Source organism: Gopherus evgoodei, chromosome 1 (assembly GCF_007399415.2).
Source record: "Gopherus evgoodei ecotype Sinaloan lineage chromosome 1, rGopEvg1_v1.p, whole genome shotgun sequence".
Classification (NCBI taxonomy): domain Eukaryota; kingdom Metazoa; phylum Chordata; order Testudines; family Testudinidae; genus Gopherus; species Gopherus evgoodei.
Genome location: NC_044322.1, coordinates 211,086,852 through 211,113,953, shown reverse-complemented (window position 1 = coordinate 211,113,953; position 27,102 = coordinate 211,086,852). Strand labels below are relative to the sequence as shown.

At 47.7% G+C, this 27,102-nt stretch overlaps 1 protein-coding gene across 1 annotated transcript in view; it reads left to right on the top strand.

Moving 5' to 3' along the window:
- Positions 1-27,102, top strand: part of FSTL1 (follistatin like 1) — a 76,969-nt gene that overhangs the window by 36,542 nt on the left and 13,325 nt on the right. Inside the window, exons 3-5 of the mRNA XM_030534244.1 lie at positions 23,332-23,436; positions 25,151-25,280; positions 26,400-26,432. Coding sequence (XP_030390104.1) covers positions 23,332-23,436; positions 25,151-25,280; positions 26,400-26,432 — 268 coding nt within the window. The remainder of the gene's footprint in view (positions 1-23,331; positions 23,437-25,150; positions 25,281-26,399; positions 26,433-27,102) is intronic.

The following is a 27,102-nucleotide window of genomic DNA, read 5'->3' as shown; positions in this document are numbered from 1 at the left end:
GGGGATACAGCCATGGACATAAGAATTAGCATAAGGAAGAAGGGTAGTGTAGATAACAGACTAACAGGTGATGTTGGTGGTAGAATGTCTGTGCCTAACAGAGTACAGAATGTGAGTGAAGCCAAACGGCAAAAATTAAGATGTCTGTACACTAATGCGAGGAGCTTAGGGAACAAAATGGAGGAACTAGAGCTACTGGTGCAGGAAGTGATACCGGATATTATAGGGATAACAGAAACATGGTGGAATAGTATTCATGACTGGAGTACGGGTATTGAAGGCTATGTGCTGTTTAGGAAAGATAGAAATAAAGGCAAAGGTGGTGGAGTAGCATTGTACGTCAATGAGGAAGTTAACTGTAAAGAAATAAGAAGTGATGGAAGGGACAAGACAGAGTCTGTCTGGGCAAAAATCACACTGGGAAAGAAAGCTACTAGAGCCTCCCCTGAGATAGTGCTTGGGGTGTGCTACAGACCGCCGGGATCTGATCTGGAGATGGATAGAGACCTCTTTAATGTTTTTAAGGAAGTAAACACCAATGGGAAATGTGTGATCATGGGAGACTTTAACTTCCCAGATATAGACTGGAGGACAAGTGCTAGCAAGAATAGTAGGGCTCAGATTTTTCTGGATGTGATAGCTGATGGATTCCTTCACCAAGTAGTTGAAGAACCGACAAGAGGGGATGCCATTTTAGATTTGGTTTTGGTGAGCAGTGAGGACCTCATAGAAGAAATAGTTGTAGGGGACAACCTTGGCTCAAGTGATCATGAGCTAATTCAGTTCAAACTAGATGGAAGGATAAACAAAAATAGATTTGGGACTACGGTTTTTGATTTCGAAAGGGCTAACTTTAAAGAATTAAGGAAATTAGTTGGGGAAGTGGATTGGACTGAAGAACTTGTGGATCTAAAGGCGGAAGAGGCCTGGAATTACTTTAAGTCGCAGCTGCAGAAACTATCGGAAGCCTGCATCCCAAGAAAGGGGAAAAAAACCATAGGCAGGAGTTGTAGACCAATCTGGATGAGCAAGCATCTCAGGGAGGTGATTAAGAAAAAGCAGAAAGCCTACCAGGAGTGGAAGAAGGGTGGGATTAGCAAGGAAAGCTATCTTAGTGAGGTCAGAACATGTAGGGATAAAGTGAGAAAAGCTAAAAGCCAAGTAGAGTTGAACCTTGCAAAGGGAATTAAAACCAATAGTAAAAAGTTCTATAGCCATATAAATAAGAAGAAAACAAAGAAAGAAGAAGTGAGACCGCTACACACTGAGGATGGAAAGGAGGCTGAGGATAACCTAGGAATGGCCCAATATCTAAATAAGTACTTTAATAAGGCTAATGGGGAGCTTAGGGGTAATGGAAGGATGACAAACGGGAATGAGGATATGGAGGTGGACATTACCACATCTGAGGTAGAAGCCATACTTGAACAGCTTAATGGGACAAAATCGGAGGGCCTGGACAATCTTCATCCGAGAATATTAAAGGAACTGGCGCATGAAATTGCAAGCCAGTTAGCGAGAATTTTTAATGAATCGGTAAACTCAGGGGTTGTACCATACAACTGGAGAATTGCTAACGTAGTTCCTATCTTTAAGAAAGGGAGAAAGAGTGATCCGAGTAACTATAGGCCTGTTAGTTTGACATCTGTAGTATGTAAGGTCTTGGAAAAAATTTTGAAGGAGAAAGTAGTTAAGAACATTGAGGTCAATGGTAATTGGGACAAAGTACAACATGGCTTTACTAAAGGTAGATCGTGCCAAACCCGCCTGATCTCCTTCTTTGAGAAGGTAACAGACTATTTAGACAAAGGAAATGTGGTAGACCTACTTTACCTCGATTTCAGTAAGGCATTTGACACGGTTCCACGTGCGGAATTATTAGTCAAATTGGAAAAGATGGGGATCAATATGAAAATTGAAAGGTGGATAAGGAACTGGTTAAAGGGGAGACTACAACGGGTCGTACTGAAGGGTGAACTGTCAGGCTGGAAGGAGGTTACTAGTGGAGTTCCTCAAGGATCAGTTCTGGGACAAATCTTATTTAACCTTTTTATTACTGACCTTGGCACAAAAAGCGGGAATGTGCTAATAAAGTTTGCGGATGACACGAAGCTGGGGGGTATTGCTAACACGGAGAAGGACCAGGATATCATACAGGAAGATCTGGACGACCTTGTAAACTGGAGTAATAGTAATAGGATGAAATTTAATAGTGAAAAGTGCAAGGTCATGCACTTAGGGATTAATAATAAGAACTTTAGATATAGATTGGGGACGCATCATTTGGAAGCAACAGAGGAGGAGAAGGACCTTGGGGTATTGGTAGATCACAGGATGACTATGAGACGCCAATGTGATACAGCCATTAAAAAAGCTAATGCTGTTTTAGGATGCATCAGGCGAGGTATTTCCAGCAAAGATAAGGAGGTGTTAGTACCGTTATATAAGGCGCTGGTGAGACCCCACCTGGAATACTGTGTGCAGTTCTGGTCTCCCATGTTTAAGAAGGATGAATTCAAACTGGAACAGGTTCAGAGACGGGCTACTAGGATGATCCGAGGAATGGAAAATCTGCCTTATGAAAGGAGACTTAAAGAGCTTGGCTTGTTTAGCCTAGCCAAAAGAAGGCTGAGGGGGGATATTCTTGCTCTTTATAAATATATCAGAGGGATTAATATTAGAGAGGGAGAGGAATTATTTAAGCTTAGTACCAATGTAGATACAAGAACGAATGGGTATAAACTGGACACTAGGACGTTTAGACTTGAAATTAGACGAAGGTTTCTAACCATTAGAGGAGTGAAGTTCTGAAACAGCCTTCCAAGGGGAGTAGTGGGGGCAAAAGACATATCTGGTTTTAAGATTAAGCTTGATACGTTTATGGAAGGGATGGTATGACGGGAGAGCCTAATTTTGGCAATTGATCTTTGACTATCGCCAGATAAGTATGCCCAGTGGTTGGTGATGGGATGTTGGATGGGATGGGATCTGAGTTACTGCAGAGAATTCTTTTCTGAGTGCTGGCTGGTGAGTCTTGCCCACATACTCAGGGTTTAGCTGATCGCCATATTTGGGGTCAGGAAGAAATTTTCCTCCGGGGCAGATTGGCAGAGGCCCTGGAGGTTTTTCGCCTTTCCCTGCAGCGTGGAGCATGGGTCACTTGCTGGTGGATTCTCTGCAGCCTGAGGTCTTCAAACCACAATTTGAAGACTTCAATAACTCAGACATGGGTTAGGGGTTTGTTATAGAAGTGGATGGGTAGGGTTCTGTGGCCTGCTTTGTGCAGGGGGTCGGACTAGATGATCACATTGGTCCCTTCTGACCCTAGAATCTATGAATCTAGTTGTCTCCTTTCCAAGCTGAATAGTCCCAGTCTTTTTAATCTCTCCTCATATGGTAGCTGCCAAAAACAATAGGGTAAGAAAAACATCGGAGTAGACCAAACTCTCCAAACTGGATGTAACTCTGCCACCACACACATCACTAAAAGGGCCCCGTAATACTAGTCCAGTGGCGTAAAGGGACTGCTGCAGGGCTAGCATAAGCTGTTTTATGCTGCTCTACTCTTCCTCAAAGCTTCCAGCCCAGGAGAGTTCTGAGGGCAGGAAAAGGAGTGGCCAGAGTGCTCTGTATCCCGGAATATCAGGCTGTAAGGCAGCCTCCAGGCAGCCTGGACAAGGCTGCTGTAAGCAGCAGTGATTCTCAACCTTTCCAGACTACTGCACCCCTTTTGGGAGTCTGATTTGTCTTGTGTACCCCAAGTTTCACCTCACTTAAAAACTACTTGCTTACACCTTCAGACATCAAAATACAACAGTGTCACAGCACGCTGTTACGGAAAAATTGCTTCCTTTCTCATTGTGTCTGTATGAAATTTTAGTTTGTACTGACTTCACTCGTGCTTTTTATGAAGCCTGTTGGAAACCTAGGCATATATCTAGATGAGTTGATGTACTGCCTGGAAGACCTCTGTGTACCTCCCTGGGCTACAGGTACCCCTGATTGAGAACCACTGCCTTATAGCAGTGTCTAGAGCTGTTCTGATTTGTGCCAGGGAATGGAACAGCCACGGGAGCAGCCCAGAATTTGGGAGGTTCAAAGGTGGCATAAAATGACTCCACCCCCTCCTGCACTGTGATTTTTGTACTGCACCCCTCATAAGTACACCACCGAATCAAGCCCTTTGACTCCTTAACACACCCTAACATTACTCTAACCAAGTGCTGTAGCTGGCACAGGGAAACTGGGGTTGCATCAGCAGGGGGAAGGAATCTTGATCTTAAGGAGTGGTCCAGAAAGAGCCGCTGCATGACCGGATCTGAAAAAGCTTCCCTGCATAGGGAGAAGGGCCTTGGAGCTGGGCTCTGGCTCCGCTGCAGCTCTACTGCTCCGGAGCTACTCTGTGCTCCAGCTCCAGGCTCCATTCCAAAGCCCTGGTAGGGAGGCTGTTATAATAACCTGAGTGTATGGTGTGCAGCCTCTATAGAAATACAGATTTTAGTGCGTGAAGCTTCACAGAGAGAATGCACAATGAGCCAAAAGCTCTTCTCTGCTGAGCTGACTTCAGTGGAGTTCCACTCGTGGGCCTTAAGGGAGAACTTGGCTTTATCACTGTTGTTTTACACATAAAATACAATGATACTTTACAGCACATCACACGCAGTCAGAACCACACTTCTCCCGGGATAGACTGACCCCTCACACAGAAAAAAATTCAGGCTGGAAATAAGGCGCAAATTTTTAGCACTGAGCGTATTTAGCCATTGGACTAATTTACCAAGCATTGTAGTGGATTCTCCATCACTGACCATTTGTAAATCAAGATTGGATGTTTTTCTAAATGTTCTGCTCTAGGAATTATTTTAGGGATGTTCTATGGCCTGTGTTATGCAGGAGGTCAGACTATGAAATCAGCAGCTGGGGTAGAATGACCAGGAAACTGTGTATTACCTTGACAGTTTCTAAGGCTATGTCTACACTAGAGATCTTACGGCGGCACAGCTGTACCAATGTAGCTGCAAGATTTCTTGAGTAGCTGTTCTGTGGCAACGGGGGAGAGCTCTCCCAGCATAATTAAACCACCTCTAATGAGTGGCAGTAGGTACGTCAGCTGGAGACGCTCTCCTGCCAACATAGCGCTGTGCACACTACCACTTATGCCAGCAAAGCGTATGTTGCTCGAGGGTTTTTTTTTTCACACCCTTGAGCAACATAAAGTTTTGCCAACATAAGCGGTAGTGTAGCCATGGCCTAAGTAATCATACCTCCAACTGGGAGGAGCTTACAAGTGCTAAGCAATAAGAAGACATGTCCCCGCTATCCCCACCCCCACAGTTCCTCGGTGAAATCTTGGACTGCTCTGCATGCTGTTTTTTCTAGCATGTTAGTAATCCCCTGTCTTCATTTGTGAGGGGGAAGGCTGTTGTAAACAAGCAGGTTCAGCATCATGATCTGAAGTCGGCCAGGCTTTTGTTCACTCTTATCTCTGCCAGAAACTTGTTCCACGTACAAGTTCCTCAAGAACAATCTCTGGCTCTCATGAGCTTGATCCTAAAATGTGTTAACTGCATTCTGCCAGAGGAGCAGAGCTGTTTCAGAGATCATGGAGGTGGTCTCTGATGTGGAGGTGGTCAGAGAGGTCCATTCCATTGATGACTTTGAAAGTTAAGACCAAGACCTTAAAATGGCATTGGGGGCTTTCTATAAAGTACATAAGACATTTTTTGGTGTCTCCACTAACCCCTTGTAACACTTTGTAACAATGAAACAAACATGCAAAATTAAGCCCCCCTTCCCCCCCCCCCCGCCCCTGATGTATTACAGAATTTATGGATAGCCCCTTGGAGGTAAAGTGGGAACCAGGGGAGTGTGGGCACATTTGTGTGAAATCCTGCAAAATGCTTCAGAAATTCCCCTTGTGTGCAGAGATGAGCTTGAACTACAAAATTTGGAACCAGAATGAGATCTGGATTTGAGTTCTGGATTTCCTGGAAGCGTTTGGATTCAGGGTTCTGATTTGGCCCATTACAGAGCTGGGCTCTGGATTTGAATTATGGACTAGTAATTGAATTTGAGCTTTGCTAGTGTTCAGGGGTGTTCATTCTCAAAGTTCTGGTGTAACCCAAGTCTTGAAATGTAGATTCAGGTCTCAAAACTCTGTTTGTGGCTCATCCATAATTTTCATATACACCTCTACACCGATATAGCGTGGTCCTCGGAAGCCAAAATATCTCACAGCCTTATAGGGTGGTCCAGTACAGCCTATCGGCAAGAGCCGGTACGCTGTGCCAGACTGGACCGGCTTCCCTGGCAGTGATTTAAAGGGCCTGGTGCTCCAGCCGCTGCGGGGAGCCCCGGGCCCTTTAAATCACCTGCCAGAGCTCTGGCAGCGGGGCTAGGGTGGTGATTTAAAGGGCCCGGGGCTCCACATGAATTCGGATATAACACGGTAAAGCAGCAAGGCTCGGGTTGTGCTTTTAAGGGCGCGGGGCTCCCCGCTGCTTTACTGTGTTATATCTGAATTCGTGTTATATCGGGTCGTGTTCTGTCGGAGTAGAGGTGTACAAAAGGAAAAGCAGCAAGGATTTTGGGGAGTGCCAACATTTTCAGTGCCGGTTTAATGGAGGTGGTTGAGCAGACACCTATCACAATTCATCCCAAAGGCAGCATTTCATTGGAAGGCAAGTCATGATACATACACACATAGTCTGTGAAGCGCTTTGGGAACCTTGGGGACAAAAGAAATAGAAATGTAAATGACTGTTAGGTAAGATTGCTTGCAATGAGCACCATGCCTTGGACATTTCTGTGCATGGTCTCTTTAAGGCCATTCCAGTCCTCAGACAAAGTAGAGAGCAATGTTTTCTGCTCCATTAGTTCAGCCAGCAAGTCCCAGGGGGTCACTGCAGTTTTAAAGCAGGACTTTCAACTTCAGCCTTGTAGAGTACCTGGCATACTCTGATTGGTCAGCCTCTCGGAGATGCTGAAATCTGATTGGGCCGCATGGTTTCTTTTCCTCCTCCAGCTGTGCATTTGCAGCTGTTTCAGGGAAAGTATGTGAGAGAAGAATGTGTAAGGAGGATGGAATCTGCATAAGACCTTTTATCTTTGAAACAGCGTCTGGCCAGGCCCTAGGGCAGAAAGTAAAAACGGCAGGAAAAGTTTAAGAAACATTAGGGAATACTTTGTGCATTTGGGCCTTACTGAAGCATTTGTCCAGTGATCTCCTTGCAGGAAATGAGGGAATCATGAGCTACAGGAGAAGTTAAGTGGCTTGGGGCATTAGTAAGGGAACTCTGGGCCTTTTTTCTATAGGTCACTGCCTCAAATCCAGTGCAAGTTAATAGAGTAAAAATCATTAGTGTCTGATGGCCATTCTGTGACCAGTATGAAAAAAGAGAGGTTGGTGATCTCCTTTTGTGCAAGTATCCATATCGCAAAAATAACCATCACAACCAGCACCAATTGGTTCCCTTGATTGGCAGTCTCAGCAGAGATGTCAAGGTTTGAATGGGCCATTGAGGTGCTGAGCCCATTTCTCTGGTTGACATCAGTGGGAACTGCTGGGTGCTCTGCATCTTTGCAATTCAACCCACCTATCTAGGTGCCTACATATGGATATAAGAGTCAAACTTTAGGCAAGATAGAAAATTCTGGTCAGAGTGGATCACTGAAAGTCGCACAACAGAGAATGGAAAAGCTGGGAATAGAACCCAGGAGTCCTGACTCTGTCTTCTGATCTAACCTCTAGACCAGGGGTCAGCAACCTTTCAGGAGTGGTGTGCCGAGTATTCATTTATTCACTCTAATTTACGGTTTCACGTGCCAGTAATACATTTTAACATTTTTAGAAGATCTCTTTCTATAAGTCTATAATATATAACTAAACTATTGTTGTATGTAACGTAAATAAGGTTTTTTAAATGTTTAAGAAACTTCATTTAAAATTAAATTAAAATGAAGAGCCCCCTGGACTGGTGGCCAGAACCCGGGCAGTGTGAGTGCCACTGAAAATCAGCTCGTGTGCTGCCTTCGTCATGTGTGCCATAGGTTGCCTACCCCTGCTCTAGACATACTATCTCTTAGCAGACAAACTTAATGTCATCCCTAAATAAATGGCAGTGTGATATCCTTGTTGCAGGACAATGCCAAACAAAGCAACTCCTCCCTTTTTTCTCAAAGCAACTAGCACAGGCTTCTAAGGAAACTGGGCATGGGAGAATGATGGGGGGGGGGGATATGAATGTTTAGGAGGTGGTTGTGATGGAGGAGAAGATGGGGGCCTTGCAGCTGAGACAGAATTATGACAGAGAGTTGCATGGTTATAACAGTGTTGTACACTTAACTGGAGTGAGTCAGAGGAGAACTGGTCCCATTGCAGTGCAATTGAGTTTGTTTGTTTGTTAAAGAGAACCATGGGAATGGGCATCAGAATTCTTCCTAAGTGGCTAATAGACATTCCAAAGCCTGTGATAAGAGAGAGATGCTAGAGTCCTAGATTAGTTATTATTAGTTACATACCCACTATGTGGAATGGCCCAGATTGCAGGGGCAGAAGGAATAGGGAAAGAATATCTCCACTTTAAACACAAAGTGGTGATGATTTAGAAGTTATTAGAGGTCAGTAAACCCTAGGTTTATTCCTTAAACAATCACAAAACTCCTGCTCTTGAGCCCCCAGGCCTACACAGTCCCGTGCTTCATGCTCTCAGTGGCACATAATCCACATAGGATGGTTCTACAGATGTTAGAGCAGGGAAATAAATGCTAATCCCAGTCCTGTGAGGGATTTTGACTGAGGGGAGAGAGCAGGGGGCTGGGAATCAGGACTTCTGGGGTTTACTGCAAAAGAAACTCCCCCAAATATCCCTCTTTCTAATTAACACCCAGAACAATGTAGTTGGCATCCTTTGGGCACGTTTCTGCTCCCGCTTACATTTTCTGGTATTTCTGGAGTAACTTCTGGGAAATCAATAGAGACATGCCAGGGTAAATCAGGGCAGAATCCAGCCCTTTATGTTTCCATTGAGCTCATTATTCCCCGCCCCCCCCGGCAAAAAAAATAGGCTTTATTTTAAAAAATTGCTTCATTCTGCAGGTCTTAAGAGCTGGGTCTTGAAGTTCTCATGCAGGCTGTGTTCCCATGAGGCTAAATCCTCTGATCGTTTCTCTGTTGCTACTCAGCCCTCACGCTGAAGTGTGTCCTCTGGGGAGTGCTTGTCTACACTTACGGAGCAATGATCGATGCAGCGGTGGTTGATTTAGTGGGTCTAGTGAATGAGTTAATACTCATAATTCTGTAGAAATCCTTTCAGTGACTCACCATAAGCTCTTCTCATTCTTGCAATGCAAAGTGCCCAGACCTCCCAATGATCTGTACTTCAGATTTAGTAGGTCTAGTGAAGACCCGCTAAATCAACCGCAGATCGCTCTCCTGTCGACTCCTGTACTCCACTGAATTTAGAAGAGATGGGGGAGTTGATGAGAGATGCTCTCCTGTCACATAGTGTGGATCTCTCAGTAAGTAGATCTAAACTACATCAATTTGTGGTAAGCTATTGGCGTAACTCAAATTGTGTAGCTTAGATCGAATTTCCCCTGTAGTGTAGACAGAGTAGTTTGCCTGAGTAAGGTCCTCAGGATTTAGCCCAATATTCAGCTTGAGAGAGTCCTGTCTGGTGCAGTCTGTGGCTGTAGAGATCAGGGGAAAAGGTGAAGGGGATCATGGTGCCCATGTGTGGTTCGTGACCCCACCCGACTCTCATATCCATAGGCATTTCCTGGGAAGACTAGAACCTTTCCCTTTGACCAGCAGTTGCCATAGTTCCAGAGTGCAGGAGCACATTTCATTCCATCTGCTTTCTTCCACTGGATGTCCCCCGGCAGTCACCATAGGCTCAGTGATTAATCACAATTAATTTTTTTTGAGTTAATCACATCAGTTAACTGCGATTAATTGACAGCCCTACTTTACACTGAGATCACCAATTTTCTGCTCCTCTTCCCTGCTAGATTCTTCACCCTATCACAGCTCCCCTGTTGTCAGTGTCAGCAAAGAAGCCAAGGATCAAATGGGACACAAAGATTTAACTCCTCACTCACTGGTAGAAGAGCCCCCTCCTGGTTAGAGGAGAGCAACAATGGTCTGTCTCCAAGGCTGTCAGTTTGGCAGCATTAACTGAAGGAAAATAACCAGTAGTAACTCAGGGTTCACAGTTCCTCTTGTGCTGGTCCCCAAACGGCACAATTTTGCTATTCAGGGGAATCAGCTGCCTTTTTTAATTGGGGGATCAGCTTGCCACTGGTTTGCTGTTTCTAGACCCTTGTGAGAAAAGGAGAGTGTCCCTCTCTGAAGCATTATATCCTTGGGAAGCCCCCTCTGCTCTTCTTGTACTGAATCTTCACTTCACTGAGCTCTTATAGCTGGGTTTTAAATCCACTCCTTCTTCCTTCCAGACCCACACATTCATTTGCTCCCTAGTTGTCAGGACCTCAGTAGGAAAAATATCACATTGTAAAAGCAAAGAGAGCCTCCTTCATTCCTGTCGTTGCACAACTGCCTACTCCTCAAAAGTTGCCCCCCTTCCTTGGGGAGGTTATATGGCAAAGCTTTGCAGCACTGACATCCCTGCCTGAAACCCCATATATCTGCAGACCTTTTCCCCTGCACGCCCCTTCTTAGCAAGCCCCACCTCTCAGCAGAGCCCTGTTCTTCCCCAGATCCTTGATCTTTGGCAGCCCCTCACCAGTGCCCTAACAGATCCTGTGTGTCTCCCCCAGACTCCCCCACTTTGGCAGATTGCTCTTACTCCATCCCTTTTCAGAACCTTCCCATAGGCTGTTCACACACCCCAGCCTCCAGCCTGGACACCCACACCCCTTAAAGTGAGTGCCACCCATTGGAGACTGCAGTTGTAGAAGAGAGTTAAGACCAAGGCCATGTCTACATCTAAAATTTTGCAGCGCTGGTTGTTACAGCTGTATTAGTACAGCTGTATAGGGCCAGCGCTGCAGAGTGGCCACACTTACAGCAACCAGCGCTGCAAGTGGTGTTAGATGTGGCCACACTGCAGCGCTGTTGGGCGGCTTCAAGGGGGGTTCCGGGAACGCGAGAGCAAACCGGGAAAGGAGACCAGCTTCGCCGCGGTTTGCTCTCGCGTTCCCGGAGCCAACCAGCAAACCGCAGGGAAGGAGACCTGCTTGCTCGGGGTTCCGGGAACGAGAGAGCAAACCGGGAAAGGAGATCAGCTTCGCCGCGGTTTGCTCTCGCGTTCCCGGAGCCACCCAGCAAACCGCAGGGAAGGAGACCTGCTTGCTCGGGGTTCCGGGAACGAGAGAGCAAACCGGGAAAGGAGATCAGCTTCACCGCGGTTTGCTCTCGCGTTCCCGGAGCCACCCAGCAAACCGCAGGGAAGGAGACCAGCTTGCTCGGGGTTCCGGGAACGAGAGAGCAAACCGGGAAAGGAGACTAGCTTGATTACCAGAGGCTTCCTCCTTCCACGGAGGTCAAGAAAAGCGCTGGTAAGTGTCTACATTGGATTACCAGCGCTGGATCCTCTACACCCGAGACAAAACGGGAGTACGGCCAGCGCTGCAAACAGGGAGTTGCAGCGCTGGTGGTGCCCTGCAGATGTGTACACCTTCAAAGTTGCAGCGCTGTAACTCCCTCACCAGCGCTGCAACTTTCTGATGTAGACAAGCCCCAAATAACCCCAACTCTTGATGTTATTTCCCATATGTTTTCTTTCCTTCTGAAGGAAATAGCAAAGGGGGAAGATGGGAGGAGCTAAGAGAGTTCCTTGGGTCCCTTAAAGATAGTCTGGGAGCTATTCCCTAGGCTACCACTAACTCACTCTGTGACCTTAGGCAAGTTACTTCACCTCTTTGTACTTTAGTTTCCACCTTGTAAAATGGAGATAGTGATCTGGATTCTCCATCCTGCCCTGACCCCTGTGCTGTGCCCCGGAGTATTGAGGGGCAGTAGTGGGCTCTCACGAGTAGTCCTGGTGGAAGGGGACTGCCTGCATGGCAAAGAGTTGCCAGAATGTTTTTTTGCTGCCCCACTGGCAGAAGGAACATTTCAAAGCAGGGAAGAGGACAAGGCAGGCAGGAGGGAGCCACTGCTGCGTCAGCTCCCTGTCCTTACCCGCCAAACCCAGAGAAATTACAGCCTCATGGACTCCCATGAGTGTGAATGAACTAGTCCTAAGGGGTGAGTTCCTACCGCTCTCTCAAGCAGCCAAGGGCTCGATCTGGCAGCAGTTAAGGTTGTCAGTTAAGCTCTCGCCAGCTCAGGCACCCACCCATGTGCAAAAATTCCCGTGTCAGAAGTCATGGATATTTTTTTAAAAAGCAAACAAACAGGACGTGAAAATCATAGATTCCATAACCCCAGCCATGACAACAGGGGGCCTTCCTCATAAACAATGACTCTGGGAACTAGAATCGCCACCCACTAAGAGCAGAGAAACATGTCAGATTATTGTCCTTTGGGTATGAAAGGCAGGCATCTGGTCTTGCCACTGGTTCAGGGCACTGAATATCTTTGTTTTGTTCCCAGCTCTGCCTAGTCAGTGTGACATTGAGCAAGTCACTTCACCTCTGTGCCTCTGTTTCCCTATCTGTAACAGGGGTATTATGGCCTAATAAAAACAGGACTGTGAGGCTAAATTAATGCCCGTAAAGTGCTTTAGATTCTCAGATTGACGTGCAGATGTTTTTGATTAAATGCAATGCAAAATAAAACATGCTACGTGTCCCTCCCCACAGTATTCAAGCACATGATTATGGCCAGCAAAGTGACTCTTCAGCAGTGGTATCTTGTTGTCTCATAGCTCTTCCCTTCCTTCTGGGATCAAATCTGCAACCTCCACAGCTGAGACTGCAAGCTCAGCTTGGTGTCTGCAAATCAATTTCTGCTCTCACTGTCCAGTGCCTTGTCCCTAACCAGCACTGGCAAGGAAGTTCCTGCAGTGAGGGTTGGCTGGCAATTTTGTTGCATGGAGAGACACAGTGCAGGCCAGCTCCCTGCTCTGTAAATGCTGCAGTGCCAACTGGAGGAAAGGAAAAACAGTACCGTGGTTTTGGCCATTAAATTGCAGTTACTATGGTTCAAAGAGGTTCCCAGGAGAGAGATGAGCAGACCCAGAGGTAGCAGGGAGAGTGGTGCCAACGGAATCATTCTCTTCCTTCTTTTCCAGATCAGTTTTTATTAGCCTAGGAATGGCCTCCTGCAGAGCGGAAACAAGAAATATTCCTAAGAATGTCAGGCCAATTCTTCCCTGGCCCATCTGCCTCCTCTTCTAGGCTGGGTACTTGATTCAAATGCCTTGATCTCCAGCATAGTCAGAAATGCCTGCCTTTATTTTCCATTAGCAAAACCTAGCCTAGCCTCAGTTAAATATTCATATTTTAAGCATTAAAAATCTTCTAGGGGCCGCATTTTATTGTGTGATTCATTTATAACAAATGAACCAATCCCGTGGTGTTAGCTGAGAACAGGAGCTGCAGGAAGAGATTAAGGAGGCTTACATGCATTGTTGCAGTTGGATTGATGGATTTGGAGCACAGGCATCTCTGCAGTTGGGGCTTCCCCAAGGAAGGGCTTCCATTCCTGGAACCGTGGCATACCGGCTGTTAGCAGCCTCTCTGCGTTGCCAAGCAGACATCCACTTCTGTTGGAACTTTGCTGATCAGTGAAGAATGAAATGAAATGTTTTGACAATGGAGGTGCTGTTAGAGGCAGATTAAGTAGGTTTGCCAACTTTCTAATCACACAAAAACGAACATCCCTGCCCTTTCCCTGAGGCCCCATTCCTGTCCTTTCCCTTCTCCGAGGCCCCGCTCCCGCCATCCCCCTTCCCTAAGTTACTTGCTCTCCCCACCGTCACTTGCTTTCACCGGACTGGGGCAGGGGGTTGGGATGCAGGAGGAGATGAGGGCTCCAGCTGGGGGTGCAAGCTCTGTGGTGGGGCCAGGGATGAGGGGCTTTGGGTGCAGGAGCGGGCTCCAGGCTGGGACAGAGGGTTGGGGTGCAGTGGGGTATGAGGTCTGGGCTTGGGGTGTGGGCTCTGGGTGGGGCCAGGGATAAGGGGTTTGGGTTGCAGGAGTGGGCTCCAGGCAGGGGCAGGGATTGGGTTGCGGGGGAAGGTGAGGACTCCGGCTGGGGGTGCAGGCAGGAGGGGTCTCCAGGCTGGGGCAGGTGGTTGGGATGCAAGGGGGTGAGGGTTCTGTCTGGGGAGGTGGACTCTGGGGTGGGACCGGGGATGAGGGGTTTGGGTGTAGGAGGAGGCTCAGGTCTGGGGCAGGGTATTGTAGGGGGTTGCAGACTCCGGGAGGGAGTTTGGGTGCAGGAGGGGACTCTAGGCTGGGGCAGGGAGTTGGAGTGCGAGATGGGGTGCTGGGTCCCAACAGCGTTTACTGTGGCTCTCAGGAAGCATCAGCCAGGTCTCTGCTGCCCCTAGGCAGAGACACAGCCAGGCAGCTCTGCACGATGTCCTCTTGCCCACAGATGCTGCCCCTGCACCTCCCATTGGTTGCAGTTCCTGGCCAATGGGAGCAGCGGAGTCAGCAGTAGGGGCGGGAGCAGCACATGGAGCCTCCTGGGCCGACATGGGGCCACAGAGACCTGGCAGCCACTTCCGGGAGTCACACAGAGCTAGGGCAGATAGTGAGTCTGCCTTAGCCCCTGGACCCCTGCTGCGCTGCCGACTGGACTTGTAACAACCCAGTCAGTGGTACCAACTGGAGTGTGTTCCAGGTGTTCCGGTGAAAAACTGGATGCCAGGCAACCCTAAAATTAAGGTGGGAGACTGAGGCTTCCTGTAGATGAGGGGAAAATGTGGAGGAAGGATAAGAGTGGAGTGGGTTTAAAGGGCCTTGAAAGTGTAGTTCCCTAGGGCCATCCAGCCTCCATCCAGATATCTGCAGCTCCATGTTATGTATGTGCCCCTTCTCAAGCTCCATAATGGATAAAGGCCCAGGACTTAGAGGAGATCTGGATTCTTTTTCTGGATCTGTCTCTTTGATCCAATGATTCCATCTCTAAGGATCTGTTTGCAGTGAGAGGAAACTGTTACAGAGGCATCAGTTGGAAGAAATGTTTGATTCCCTCGCATGTCCTTGAAATGGTTTAGCAACTGCACAGAGCACAGCTTACAAATGTGGATGTGCTAGTGCATTCTGGGACTCCTGATTCATATCACTGTGCTTATCGGCACTGGCGGAAGTGGAGGACTGGCTGACCCAACATAGCTGCAGTGCTTATTTTCTCCTGTCTGTCTCAGGAGACTGTGGTAAGTTGCACCTATATTGTGACTTTGTCCCAGGTGTTGCAACCAATGGATGCAACCACCTGTGGACTCAAGGGACTGCATAAACTTTATAAACACGGTGTTCCAACCAACTTTTTGTTGCAGCTTCCTTTTGTCTAGTATATGCAGGGGCTTCTGTGCCTCATTTTTCCCCTTGTAAAATGGACGTAATGAACTGCTTCCCAGGCAGGCTTGGTACATTAACATCTGTAAAGCACTGTGATCTCCTTGGATATTGAGCAGGACAGAAATGCAGTCTTGTTACTACAGTGAACAGTGTGGAGCATAGTATAAGGGGGTCTGGGAATTTTACTAAATTCTGTAACTAATTTTGGCAGACAGGAGAAAAAGAAAAGAGCCCGAACCTACTTTCACTACAGTCAGTGTCACAGCTACCTGTTCATGTCAATAGCTACAGGATTGGGTCCCAATTGAATAGCATGAATTCCCTTCCCGTTGCAGCCAGGACTGTAGGTAAGGAGGTAAGGAGAAGAGAGACGATTTTACGGTGTATATATCTACACCAAATGACCTGAGTGGTTTGTTTCCTAGCTTGTTGTTAAGCCCCCCAATGTAACGTGTTGGTTTCCTTGCCAATTTCTCATAGCGTGTGTGCCATTGGGAATAGCTGCCTCACCACAGGACAGGTTTTCAGGGGAGCAGAGTGGACATATGGTCACCTGCACTGTACCGTTTGTACCCACCGTTCTCCTCCGTACAGCTGTTTTTGTTGTAGAACTGGTCACATTTCTGCCTTCCCCAGATAGTCACATTCATCTTGGGAAAATCCCCACATCTGATTTGGAAGTTTGTAAAGTAAAAGCGACTAATGTGGCCCAGCTCCCAGCGCAGGTGTGAGCACCAGGCAAAGCAAGGAAAGGTGCAGTGCATATAGGCTTCCCTGGATGAACATGCAAGGCTAATACTGCCAGTATCTTGAGATAGTTGCCTGTCTTTAATATGCAACTATAGCGCCTCCTGCAGACTTATCCTCATGTACACACGCACCTATGCTCACTGACAGGCTCATGTACACACATATGTGCACCCTTGCATGCCATTCCTACACAGAGAGAGAGACACACAGATATGGTTCCCCTCCCTCCGTACTTGAGAGAGAGGCCCTGAAATGCTCCTATAGAAATCCCCTGTGCTTCAGACACTTTCATCACTTACAGTTTGTGCTGAAGAAGAGACGCCAAAATATAAACCCAACTGCCTAATTTTAGAAATCCACCTTGAAGCCTGACATTGTCTGTTGCCATGGCGATTCCTTGTAGCAGCACATGCCTGATGAGCACCATTGCCTACAGTACCTGGTAGATGTCTCTTCCCTGCCCACTCACTCTCTGCAGCTTGGAAGCGTCATCTGAGGAAGGAGGCTTTTTGTGTGTCTCGCTGCAGGTCTTCCTCTGCAGTTCCAGACCCTGTGCCCAACACAGCACTGCCCTCCCGACTGAACCATTCTTAGACCCCCCCCTTGCAAGAGTGCTTGCTAAATGCTCTTTAAATAGAGCTTGTTCCCATCCACACTGATCAGCCTTCTTTGAAACCAGCTGGATAGGTATGTTTCCCAGCCCAGCGTCAATAGTCTGGGCTGTGTGTGAAGCTGACCAGGACATGGCTGCTTTGGGTTTTGTCCCATCCAATCCGTATACACTGATGGTAGTAGCAAGCAGCCTTCCCCAGGATCTCTGAGAAAATACAGCTTTAGCAGGGAGAGACCGAGAGTCCTGGATTCCGCTGCCCAGAAACACTGGGGGACTGTACTCCGTGGAGAATGAGAATCCAGAGAAATTTCAGTCCTCATGCTGGGCTCCTTCCTGCTTCCTCCTGAGTCTGAAAAGGAAAACTGGCTTTTTATGAGTATCCTTGTAAATGTCACCACACAGCAGTTACCTGCTGCCCTTTTCTTTCTCTCTATCCAAGCACTTTCTAGATATTAATTAGACTTCATAAACCCACTGTGACAGATGAGGAAACTGAGGCACAGAGAGGCCGCAGTGTCACCAATCCCAAGTGTTCAGAAATCACTAGTCAGGCCTACAAATATGAGATTAGGTTAACTATCATAACATTCCAAAAAATACATTCTGGGTTCTTTTTATTTGCCTTCTGGTGTTTGTGCCTTGACTGATCATGTTTTCAAGCTTTTTTCTGCAACCGTGTGGGCTAACTTTGTACTACTGAATAAAAGCTGAGATTCTCACTTATTCACATGACTCCAGGAGTTGGGGCTTTAAAACAAACACCAAATATCACCAGACTCAAGATACAACTATGAAAATTTATATCACTGGGAAAGTACTGGAAGCCTGTAACAGAGCCAGAGTAGAGCACAGAAATCCTAATTCCCATCTCTAAGCTGTAACCACTAACCCATTATTTACCTTCCCTTGAGTTGCTCCCCAGACTCCATTTAGGGGATCCATGCAGATGATAGCCCAGAATGTAGTCTGGGGTGCAACTGGCTGAGTGGAAGCTGGAGGAAGAATACATCATAGTAGTGGCTGGGCAGGCAAATCAGATTTTTTCAGTCATTCAGTAATTTCTACAAAGAAACTATTCTGTTTTCATTTTCAGCCTCACACCTGAGGGGCCCCTCAGTCAGTGCAGCTGGGATTTAAATGCTGCTCCGAACCAGGGGTGTATGGACACAGGACTGGAAAGGGCCTTTTGGGTCTTGGAGTCTAGTCCCTAGCTATGAACAATACGGGTTAATAGAAAACAAAACACAAAATATCTCACTTTGATTTAAAATTAAAATCAGAGCAACTGGATTTTCTATTCTGGCAACTGCATTTGAGAGGCAGGTTATCCTTGGACAAGTTGCCTTAAAAGATCATTTCCTGCCGTGTCATTCTGCCAACATTCCTGTCCCACGCCTGGCGAGCAGCCACCTTTCTTCTGGGGTACAAGGAAGGTGCTGCTACCAGAGGTGGGATATTGCCAGCCCACAGCGGGGTGGTTTGAGGAGGTTTGAGAATTCCAGCTAGCTTGGCTGTGCCCCCTTCAGGCGTCTATAGCTGTTCTAATGCTACTAAACCTCAGTTTAATGAGAACAGGAGATTGGGTTGAACTTCAGAGGAGGCACATACAGAGCACATATGCTGCAGCCCGTGGGAGAAGTGGCTAGGGAGAGGGAGGATACTGCCACCTGTTGCTAGACACTTGAATTGCAAATCTGGTTGATTTAATTTCAAAATAACATACAACTTTATTTCTTTTTGTTCTGGAATCTGGTCTTGTGTGCTCCTTAATATGGTGCAGTGCTTGGCACTATATATAAAAACTTAAAGTAGATTATTAAGGATCTTACAGCATATTTTAGAAGAGTAGATACCCTACCCAAATTCCAACTTGGATGGCTCCATATTGCTCCCCTAACACCATTCCATCTATGCTGATGACAGATTCTGCTCAGTAACAGTCCAAAGCAGTGTGGACTAATGCATGTTCCTTTTCATCGTATGAGTCAGAAGCCACCAGCAGAAGATTGATTTTCTTTTTTGGTGGATTGGATTCCTTAGTTTCCACATCAAAGTGTTGCTCTTTTTTAAGACTTCTGAAAGCATTCTCCACACACCTCGTCCTTCTCAGATTTTGTAAGGCACTTCAGATTCTTAAATCTTGGATTGAGTGCTATAGCTATCTTTAGAAATGTCAGTAGGTGTTTTTTGCATGTTGTCAAATTTGCAGTGAAAGTGTTTTTAAAATGAACAACATGCGCTGGATCATCGTCCGAAACTGCTATCACTTGAAATATGTGGCAGAATGTGGGTAAAAGAGATTTTGTCGTGGATATTTTTAGTAAAAGTCAGGGACAGGTCATGAGCAAGAAACAACAACAAAAAATCACGGAAGCTGTGACCTGTCCCTGACTTTTACTAAAATATCCATGACAAAACAGGGAGAGAGCACCCTGCCCTTCCCCCGCCTGCAGCAGCAAGGAGCTGCAGTTTCCATTGCCCTGTGGAGCGGGGCGGGGAGGGCGCGTTCCCAACCACCACCAGTTGTGGAGCTGTGAGGAGCTCTTTCCAGCAGCTGATGAGCAACTCCAGGATCTGTCTGCCTGCGGCGGACGGAGACCAGCTGCTCGTGGCGGGTGAGCAGCTGCAGGGGTGGGCCCTGGCAGCGGTGGCAGCTGGGGAGCTCAGGGGTCCCTGCTGGAGGCGGGTCAGTTGCGAGGGTTGCCTGTGGAGGCTGGGCTGCTGCAGGGGTCCCCCGCTGCTGGCTTCAGCAGATGTTACTGAGCATTTTCAGTTTTCAGTTCGTGTGAGCATGCTCAGTACACCCTAAGTAGCATATTCAGTCAGATCGCAGTTTTTCACACTACAGAGTGGCTGGTCAGCTGTGGGGGCCCTCAGTGTCACAGAGGTCGCTGGAAGTCACGGATTCTGTGATTTCTGTGACATAATCATAGCCTTACTCATAACCTTTAATGTATTTATCCTCACAAAACCTCTTTGAAGTCAGGCTGGACTATTAAAAACCTAGAATGATATACAGTTAATATGGTACACATTAAATGGATTAAAAACTAGCTAACTGATGGTACTCAAAATGTAACTGTGAATGGGGAATCGTCATGGAGCAGGTCTGTTTCCAGTGGTGTCCCACAGGATCAGTTTTTGACCTTATGCTATTCAGCATTTTTATCAATGACCTGGAAGAAAACATAAAATTATCACTGATAAAGTTTGCAGATGACACGAAACTTAAGGCTGTGATAAATAATGAAGAGGGCCAGTCACTGATTCAGAGTGAAGTGGATCGCTTGGTAAACTGGGTCCAAGCAAACAATATTCATTTATATTTGGGTAAATGTATTCATCTAGGAACAAAGAATGTAAACCATACTTACAGGATGGTGGATTCTGTCCTGGGAATCAGAGACTCTGAAAAAGATTTGGGGATGTAGGGATAGTCATTGGAATGTGAGCTCCCAGTGTGGACAAAAAAGCTAATGCAGTCCTGGGATGCATAAACAGGGGAATCTCGAGTAGGAGTAGAAAGATTATTTTACCTCTGTATTTGACTCTAGACTACTATGTACTGTTCTGGTGCCCACAATTCAAGAAGGATTGGAGAGAGTTCAGAGAAGAGCCGCAAGGGTTAGAAAACATGCCTTATAGTGAAGGGTTACGATTTTGTTACAAGTATTTTTAGTAAAAGTCATGGACAGGTCACGGGCAAAATTTCATGGAAAATTCACGGAAGCCTGTGACCAGTCTGTGACTTTAAAATGTCCAGAAGGGGCAGGGAGGACTTACTGGGAGCCTCACTGAGGGGGCTGACTGCCAGCTATTGATCCAACCCTGCTGCTGCCAGTAGAGTAGCTAGGGAGGGAACGAGGGGAGCGGCCGCTCCCCCACCAAGCATAAATGGCACCTTTTTAATTTTACTCATCTAGGAGCCTGGGTTCCAACTCACACCAATGGGGAGACCCCCTGCTGCCCCCTCCCCATTGGTCTATCCAAACTCTTCCCTTTCCCACCCCCTGCTACCTGGGTGACCCTTTAAATAACTTTACCTACACCTCCCTCCTTGCATCGAGTTGTAACATGAAGCAGCAGCTGATTGGTCAGAAGGCTCCCAAGTTATGATTTGATTGGCTGATACAGCACTGCCCTAGGACAGAATGGACTACACCATGTGCTGGATAGGGGGAAGGGGTTAGCGGCACAATATGCAATCCCTGGAGAATGGGCGCAGGGGACGGGGTTGGGACTTCCCCACCTGGCGGCTGCTTGGGGGCACTCTTCTGGAAGCATTAGCCTTCCGGGGGTGGGGGAGCAGGGTCCCCTCCGGAGACCTGCAGCCCCACCCCACCCCCGAGATGGTACAGCCTGGCTCAGGGGTCCCCTGCTCAGCGTGCGCTGTGCTGAGTCTGGCCCGTTGACTCCGAGTCTGCACTGCCCCCGAGGTGATGCTACTGCCCCTGCTGGGAGCCCCACAATGCTGGGATCCAGGGTCTCCCCTGCAGCATCCCCTCCCCATATGTTCCCCCTCACCCAAGCCACCCCGGTATGCGAGATCCCAGCACCGCAGGCGCTCTGGCCACCCTCTTCCTTCCATGTGCCTGATGATCTTCTCCTTTTTGCAGCTTGGGTGTAAACTGAGCGCCACCCGCTGCGGCGCTTTTACTGACGGGGCAGCACTCCGGGTCTTTGGCGGCACTTTGGCGGCGGGACCTTCACTCCCTCTGGGTGTCATCACCGAAATGCCGGCAAAGACCTGCGGAGCGAGTGAAGATTCCAACCCCGAGATGCCGCCAAAGACCCGGAGCGCTGCCCCATCATTAAAAGTGCCACAGTGGGTGGCACCTTTTTTTTTCCACTCCCCCTCTTACCTCCACATGGCTACGACTGGCTGCTGCTCCTGCATTGGGGGCTGACTGCGTGTTGCTGTGCCAGTCCTGCCGCTGCTCAGGGCCTGCGGCTGCAGCAGGCTGAAGCTGAAGAAATCACGGAGGTCTGTTAAAGATACAGAATCTGAGATCTCTGTGACAATCGTATCTTCACTTATAGTGACAGACTCAAAGCACTCAGTTTGTTTAGCTTAACAAAGGGAAAGTTAACAGGTGACTTGATCTCAGTCTGTAGGTGTCTACATAGGGAACAAATATTTAATAATGGGCACTTCAATCTAGCAGACAAAGGTATACCATGATCCAGTGCCTGGAAGCTGAAGCTAGATGAATTTAGACTGGAAATAAGGCATAGATTTTTAACTCTGACAGTAATTACCATTGGAACAACTTACCAAGTGTCGCAGTGGATACTCCAGCACTGACCATTTTTAAATCAAGATTGGATGTTTTTCTAAAACATCTGCTGTAGGAATTATTTTGGGGAATTTCTATGGCCTGTGTTCTACAGAAGGTCAGACTAGTGATCACAGTGGTCCCTTCTGGCCTTGGCATCTATGATCCCCTTTTACAAATTGGAAACTGATCCACAAAGAAATTCAGTGACTTGCCTGAGGTCATTCAGGAAGTCTGTGGTAGAACAGGGAGCTGAACCTGTTCTACCACAGGGGACATCCAAGTTCCAGTCTAGTGCCCTAACCAAGGAACCATCTTCCTCTCCTAGCACAAGAACAAGGGGTCCCTCAATGAAATTAAAAGGGAGCAAACTAAAAACTGATAAAGGCAAATACACTTTTACAGAGTGCATCACAAACCAGTGGCAACCATTGCCTCTAGTTGTCATTGAGTTCAAGAGCTTAACAGTATTCAGAAAAGGATTGGACACGTGTAATAGTAACAAGAATATTTGCAGTGACATTGGATAAGATAAAAATGTATTAGCCAAATAAACCTCATGCTTCAGGTCATAGGATAACTACTACCCGTCTGGGGCTAGGAAGAAATGTCCCCCATGGGAAAGTTATTGCATAGTTATCCATTATGGAATTTCTTCCAGTGACACATCTGATACTGAACTACTAGTGGAGACAGGATACTGGGCTATATGTGCTGGTGTAGTATTGCAGAGAGACACTGGGACAACTGGGCCCGGGTTGGTCTTATCCATGGTGATTTCTCTGTTTCTGTTCAGGACTGAACTCTAGAGTGTATACGCTCCAGGGCACCGTCCAACTTTTAAGGCTCCCACACAAGAAAGCTTCCACCCCTTCCCTTGGGAGATGATTTCACAGCCTAATAGGTCTCACTGCCAGGAATGTATTCCTGGCAATCAGACTAGATCTTCTGCTCAGATTCATCTCATTCCTCGTTATATCCCCTTGCATCACTCTGAGCAGATCCTCCCTTCTTGGAATTTGCACCCTCTGGACCGGTGTCAGGTTCTCACAAGCTCTCAGTCATTGGCTGGCTGAGCTGCACAGATAGATTGGTCATTTCCTTCTCATTCATCCACCTATGAGATGCCAGTCTGGGCAATTTGGTTCAGTCTAAAATGTGCATGAACTTTTCAAAAATCTATGACCCACTGTGAGCTGAAGGTGGGTCTGTTTCCAGTAACACTGTCTCTGTTTCTCACTTTGTATCCTTCAGGAAGAGCCAAAGAGCAAATCCAAAATCTGTGCCAATGTTTTCTGTGGAGCCGGGCGGGAGTGTGCAGTGACAGAGAAGGGGGAGCCCAGCTGCCTCTGCATCGAGGTAGGTCGTAGAGCAACTTCCAGATGACCGGAGGTAGAGAGGAGATGGGAACTTCTTGAGGTCGAAGGGATCTAGATAAAATACACTAGGGCTTAGGCACTAGCCAATAGAGCTTCAATGGGAGTTGCTCTTAAGTAGCCCCAAAACAAGAGAGGCCCTTCAGTCTACAGCCCCTTTCCTTCCCAGCTCTCCCCTGCCAGTTCCTCCTCCCCAATCACATACACTCTCTCCACCTCTGTCATCCACTCTGATACTCTCCTCCTGCACGCCCAGAACTGGCTCCGTTTTCTCCCCTCATGAGCCCCCAGTGCCCTGCCACAACCTGGTGCTCTCCTCTGGTGCATTGCAGCACAGATGCTGACTCACGCAGGGTAGAGCCAGTGTGGCTGAGCTGCCTTTACCCTTGTCACTTATCCCACAGCCCAGAGTGTCAAACTACGCAGGGGAGAGCTGGCTGGAGCACTCCTCATGTGGGGAGGGTGTGGCAGGGTGTCAGCGCACAGTTGGACTGGTGGGGAGAGGGGCACATGCGCTCAGCAAGCCTGCTGTCAGTATAGCCAGCAGGAGCGGCGCCAGGGTTTCTGACGCCCTAGGCGGACGGCCATTTTGCCGCCCCCTGCAGGTCCGGTGGACCTACCGCAGTGATGCCGGCAGGCAGTCCGCTGGTCTAAAGTCTCCGGTGGACCTGCTGCAGGCATGACTGCGGTAGGTCCACTGGAGCCTTTAGACCAGTGCACCGTCCGCCGAAATGACTGCGGCAGCTCGACCGGAGCCTTTCCAGCAGCGGACTGTCCACCGGCATGACTGCGGTAGGTCCACCGGACCTGCGTGCCGCGCCCACGGCAAAATAGCACCCCCCAAAAATTCTGGCGCCCTAGGCTGTTGCCTAGGCCGCCTAAATGGTAGCGCCGGCCCTGATAGCCAGTCTGCATGAGTTACAGAAACCAACACTAAGCACTTTTTTTTTAAATAAAAAAAAATCTTTACAGGTATACTGAGATGGGCCTTGAAAGAAGGGACAGGTTTAGGGACATGGAACCTGCCCGTTTTGCTGTTCTCTTCCCATTACAAAAAGCCATGCGTTCTTACACCAATGGAACACTGGTTTTTAAAGAACCCTCCCCCTCAGTGTTTGCAACCCAGAGGCTGACTCCCTGAGAACTGGAGAGTGAAAAGCGCTGTAAGCAAACTGACTGGGTTGATTACCTTTGCCCAGGCTAAGAGAAACACAGAAAGGAAACCCCCAGGTCAAACGTTGGCAATGCCAAATTGGTGCTCAGCTGCGAGCCTGCCTTCAGTTCCACAGCAGAAACCTTGAGCTTGTGTCTGCAGCCCATGCAAACAGATCCACACACACACACACACACACACACATACACACCCAGAGCAGAGACAAACATAGCATAGATACTGAAGAATGCAGAAATTAATCACTAGTAAATCTGCTTTCATTAAGTCACCTGTATGGTGGTAGTGCTGGAGGCTGGGGAGACAAATGTGGATGAGGGGTCCCCATTTTACAGACCACTCGGCTCCTGCACAAGATCTTACAGGTTCTGGGTAGTTAGTATCTCTCAGTCCCTACTTACGCTGAGGAAGATGTGCACAGTGCCCACAAGCTGGGCTGAGACTGGGGCTTACACACTGCCTCCCTCCAGTCATCCTGGGACCTGAGGCGTTGGGCAAAGCTCTTCTCTTTCTGGCTCTTTTTCAGCAATGCAAACCTCATAAGAGGCCTGTGTGTGGCAGCAATGGCAAGACGTACCTGAACCACTGCGAGTTGCATCGTGATGCCTGCCTTACTGGCTCCAAGATTCAGGTGGACTATGATGGCCACTGTAAAGGTAAAGCCAGCCCTGAGGGCTTTGGACCTACTGTCACTCAAACAAGACCACCCTGGGAGGAGGTGCAGTATAGGAGAAAACGATCTCGTGCCTCCTGTTCCCTCACAGAGATCACAGATGAGATCAAGGGGCACCCATAACATGGCTCCCAGCTGCCTCTTCCTTCCAACAACCAATACAATCAACATACCCTTTCCATCCACCTGTTGAGGAAGGTTCAGGTCCACTAAAAGATGTGGAGAATTGGCCAGTTCCAAAAGCCCATCCTCAATCCTTGCTCAGACAGAACTCTCACTGACTCCAGAAGCCAGGATTCACTCTATGTCTATGCTACTGCAGTAAGTCGACCTAAATTACGCAAGTCCAGCTACCTGAATAACATAGCTGGAGTGGATGTAGCTTAGGTCAACTTATTGAGGTGTCTTCACAGCGCTGGATCGATGGGAGACACTGTCCCATCGATTTACCATACTCTTCTCGTTCGGGATGGAGTTCTGGGGTTGACCGGAGAGCCATCTGCGGTCGATTTGGTGGGTCTTTACTAGACCCGCTAAATTGACCCCCAGTCCATCAATCCCCGGAGCATCAATCCAGCTGTAGTGTAGATGTAGCTTAGGATTTTGCCTACTTGAGTGTTGCTCTCGGGCTCCTCGCCAGTTGCCTACGTGGTCCTCTGTGTCACACAGGGTGGATGCCCCTGAGCTACAAGAAATCTGTGCCCATGTCCCATGTTCTGATATCACTTCCACCAAATGGGAACAAGAAGGGTCCTGACCTTTCCAAGGACTCTCACTCTCTATGGTAACGCTGGTCTGTTAAAGGAGCAGCTCCAAAGGGGAATATGAAGGAATGTGCTAGGGAGCGCAGTCCAGAACTGCCTGATATCTCAGCAGGAAGGATAACCCCCTCCATCACCAAAAGTGCCCTGTTGCTAGGCGGTAACAGGGGTCTTCAGAGACCGCAAACTCACAGAGCTGAATCCCTCCCCTCTCACCGCCATTTGTTCCATGTGAGGGAAAGTCTCATGTCACTCTGATACAAAGTATCAAGATGTAAATGTAATAGTGAAACCATTTTTTTCCTGCTCATTAACATCCTTTCCCATGTTTCCACTAACAGAGAGGAAGTCTGAGAATCCAGCTGCAAGCCCAGGTAAGAAACCATCTCCTCGCCCACCATACCTAAGAGCTCTGAATTCCTCCCAGCATATGTGCATAGTGGAAGAATGGGCAGTTTGACAGGGAACTGCATAGCTTTAAGGTGGAATGAATAGAAAAACGTGTCTGTTCCCAGAATGGGGACAGAATTACCTGCAGACTTTCATATTACAGAGCCTGTGCCTGGCTAAGGGACAGGGATATTGAGAGGTACAATGTAGTGGGCTGAGCATAGGACTGGGAATCAGGAGTTTTCATGTCTATTCCTAGCTCTAAAACTGATTTCCTATGTGGCCTTGATCAAGACTCTTCACTTTCTTCTGCCTCAGTTTCTCTGTAAAATGGGGGTGATAATAATACTAATGGTGGTAAAGCACTTTGAGGATCAATGCACTTACATAATTGCTAATAATAGTAATAGATTGTTGTTTATTTTCAGATCGAAGATAGTTATTTTTTAACCTATGTAAAACTGGTCCCTCCTTACTCCACAGATGGGCTGCCTGGATGTAGCAGAGTCCAAGCTGCTGATTCTACTGACTGAAATATGATCTGGCTGCTTTTTACTCCTATTAGACATGCAGAGCTCTATGTTGGTGAGGTAATACCTTTTAATGGGATAACTTCTGCTGGTGAGAGAGATGAGCTTTTGAGCTTACACATAG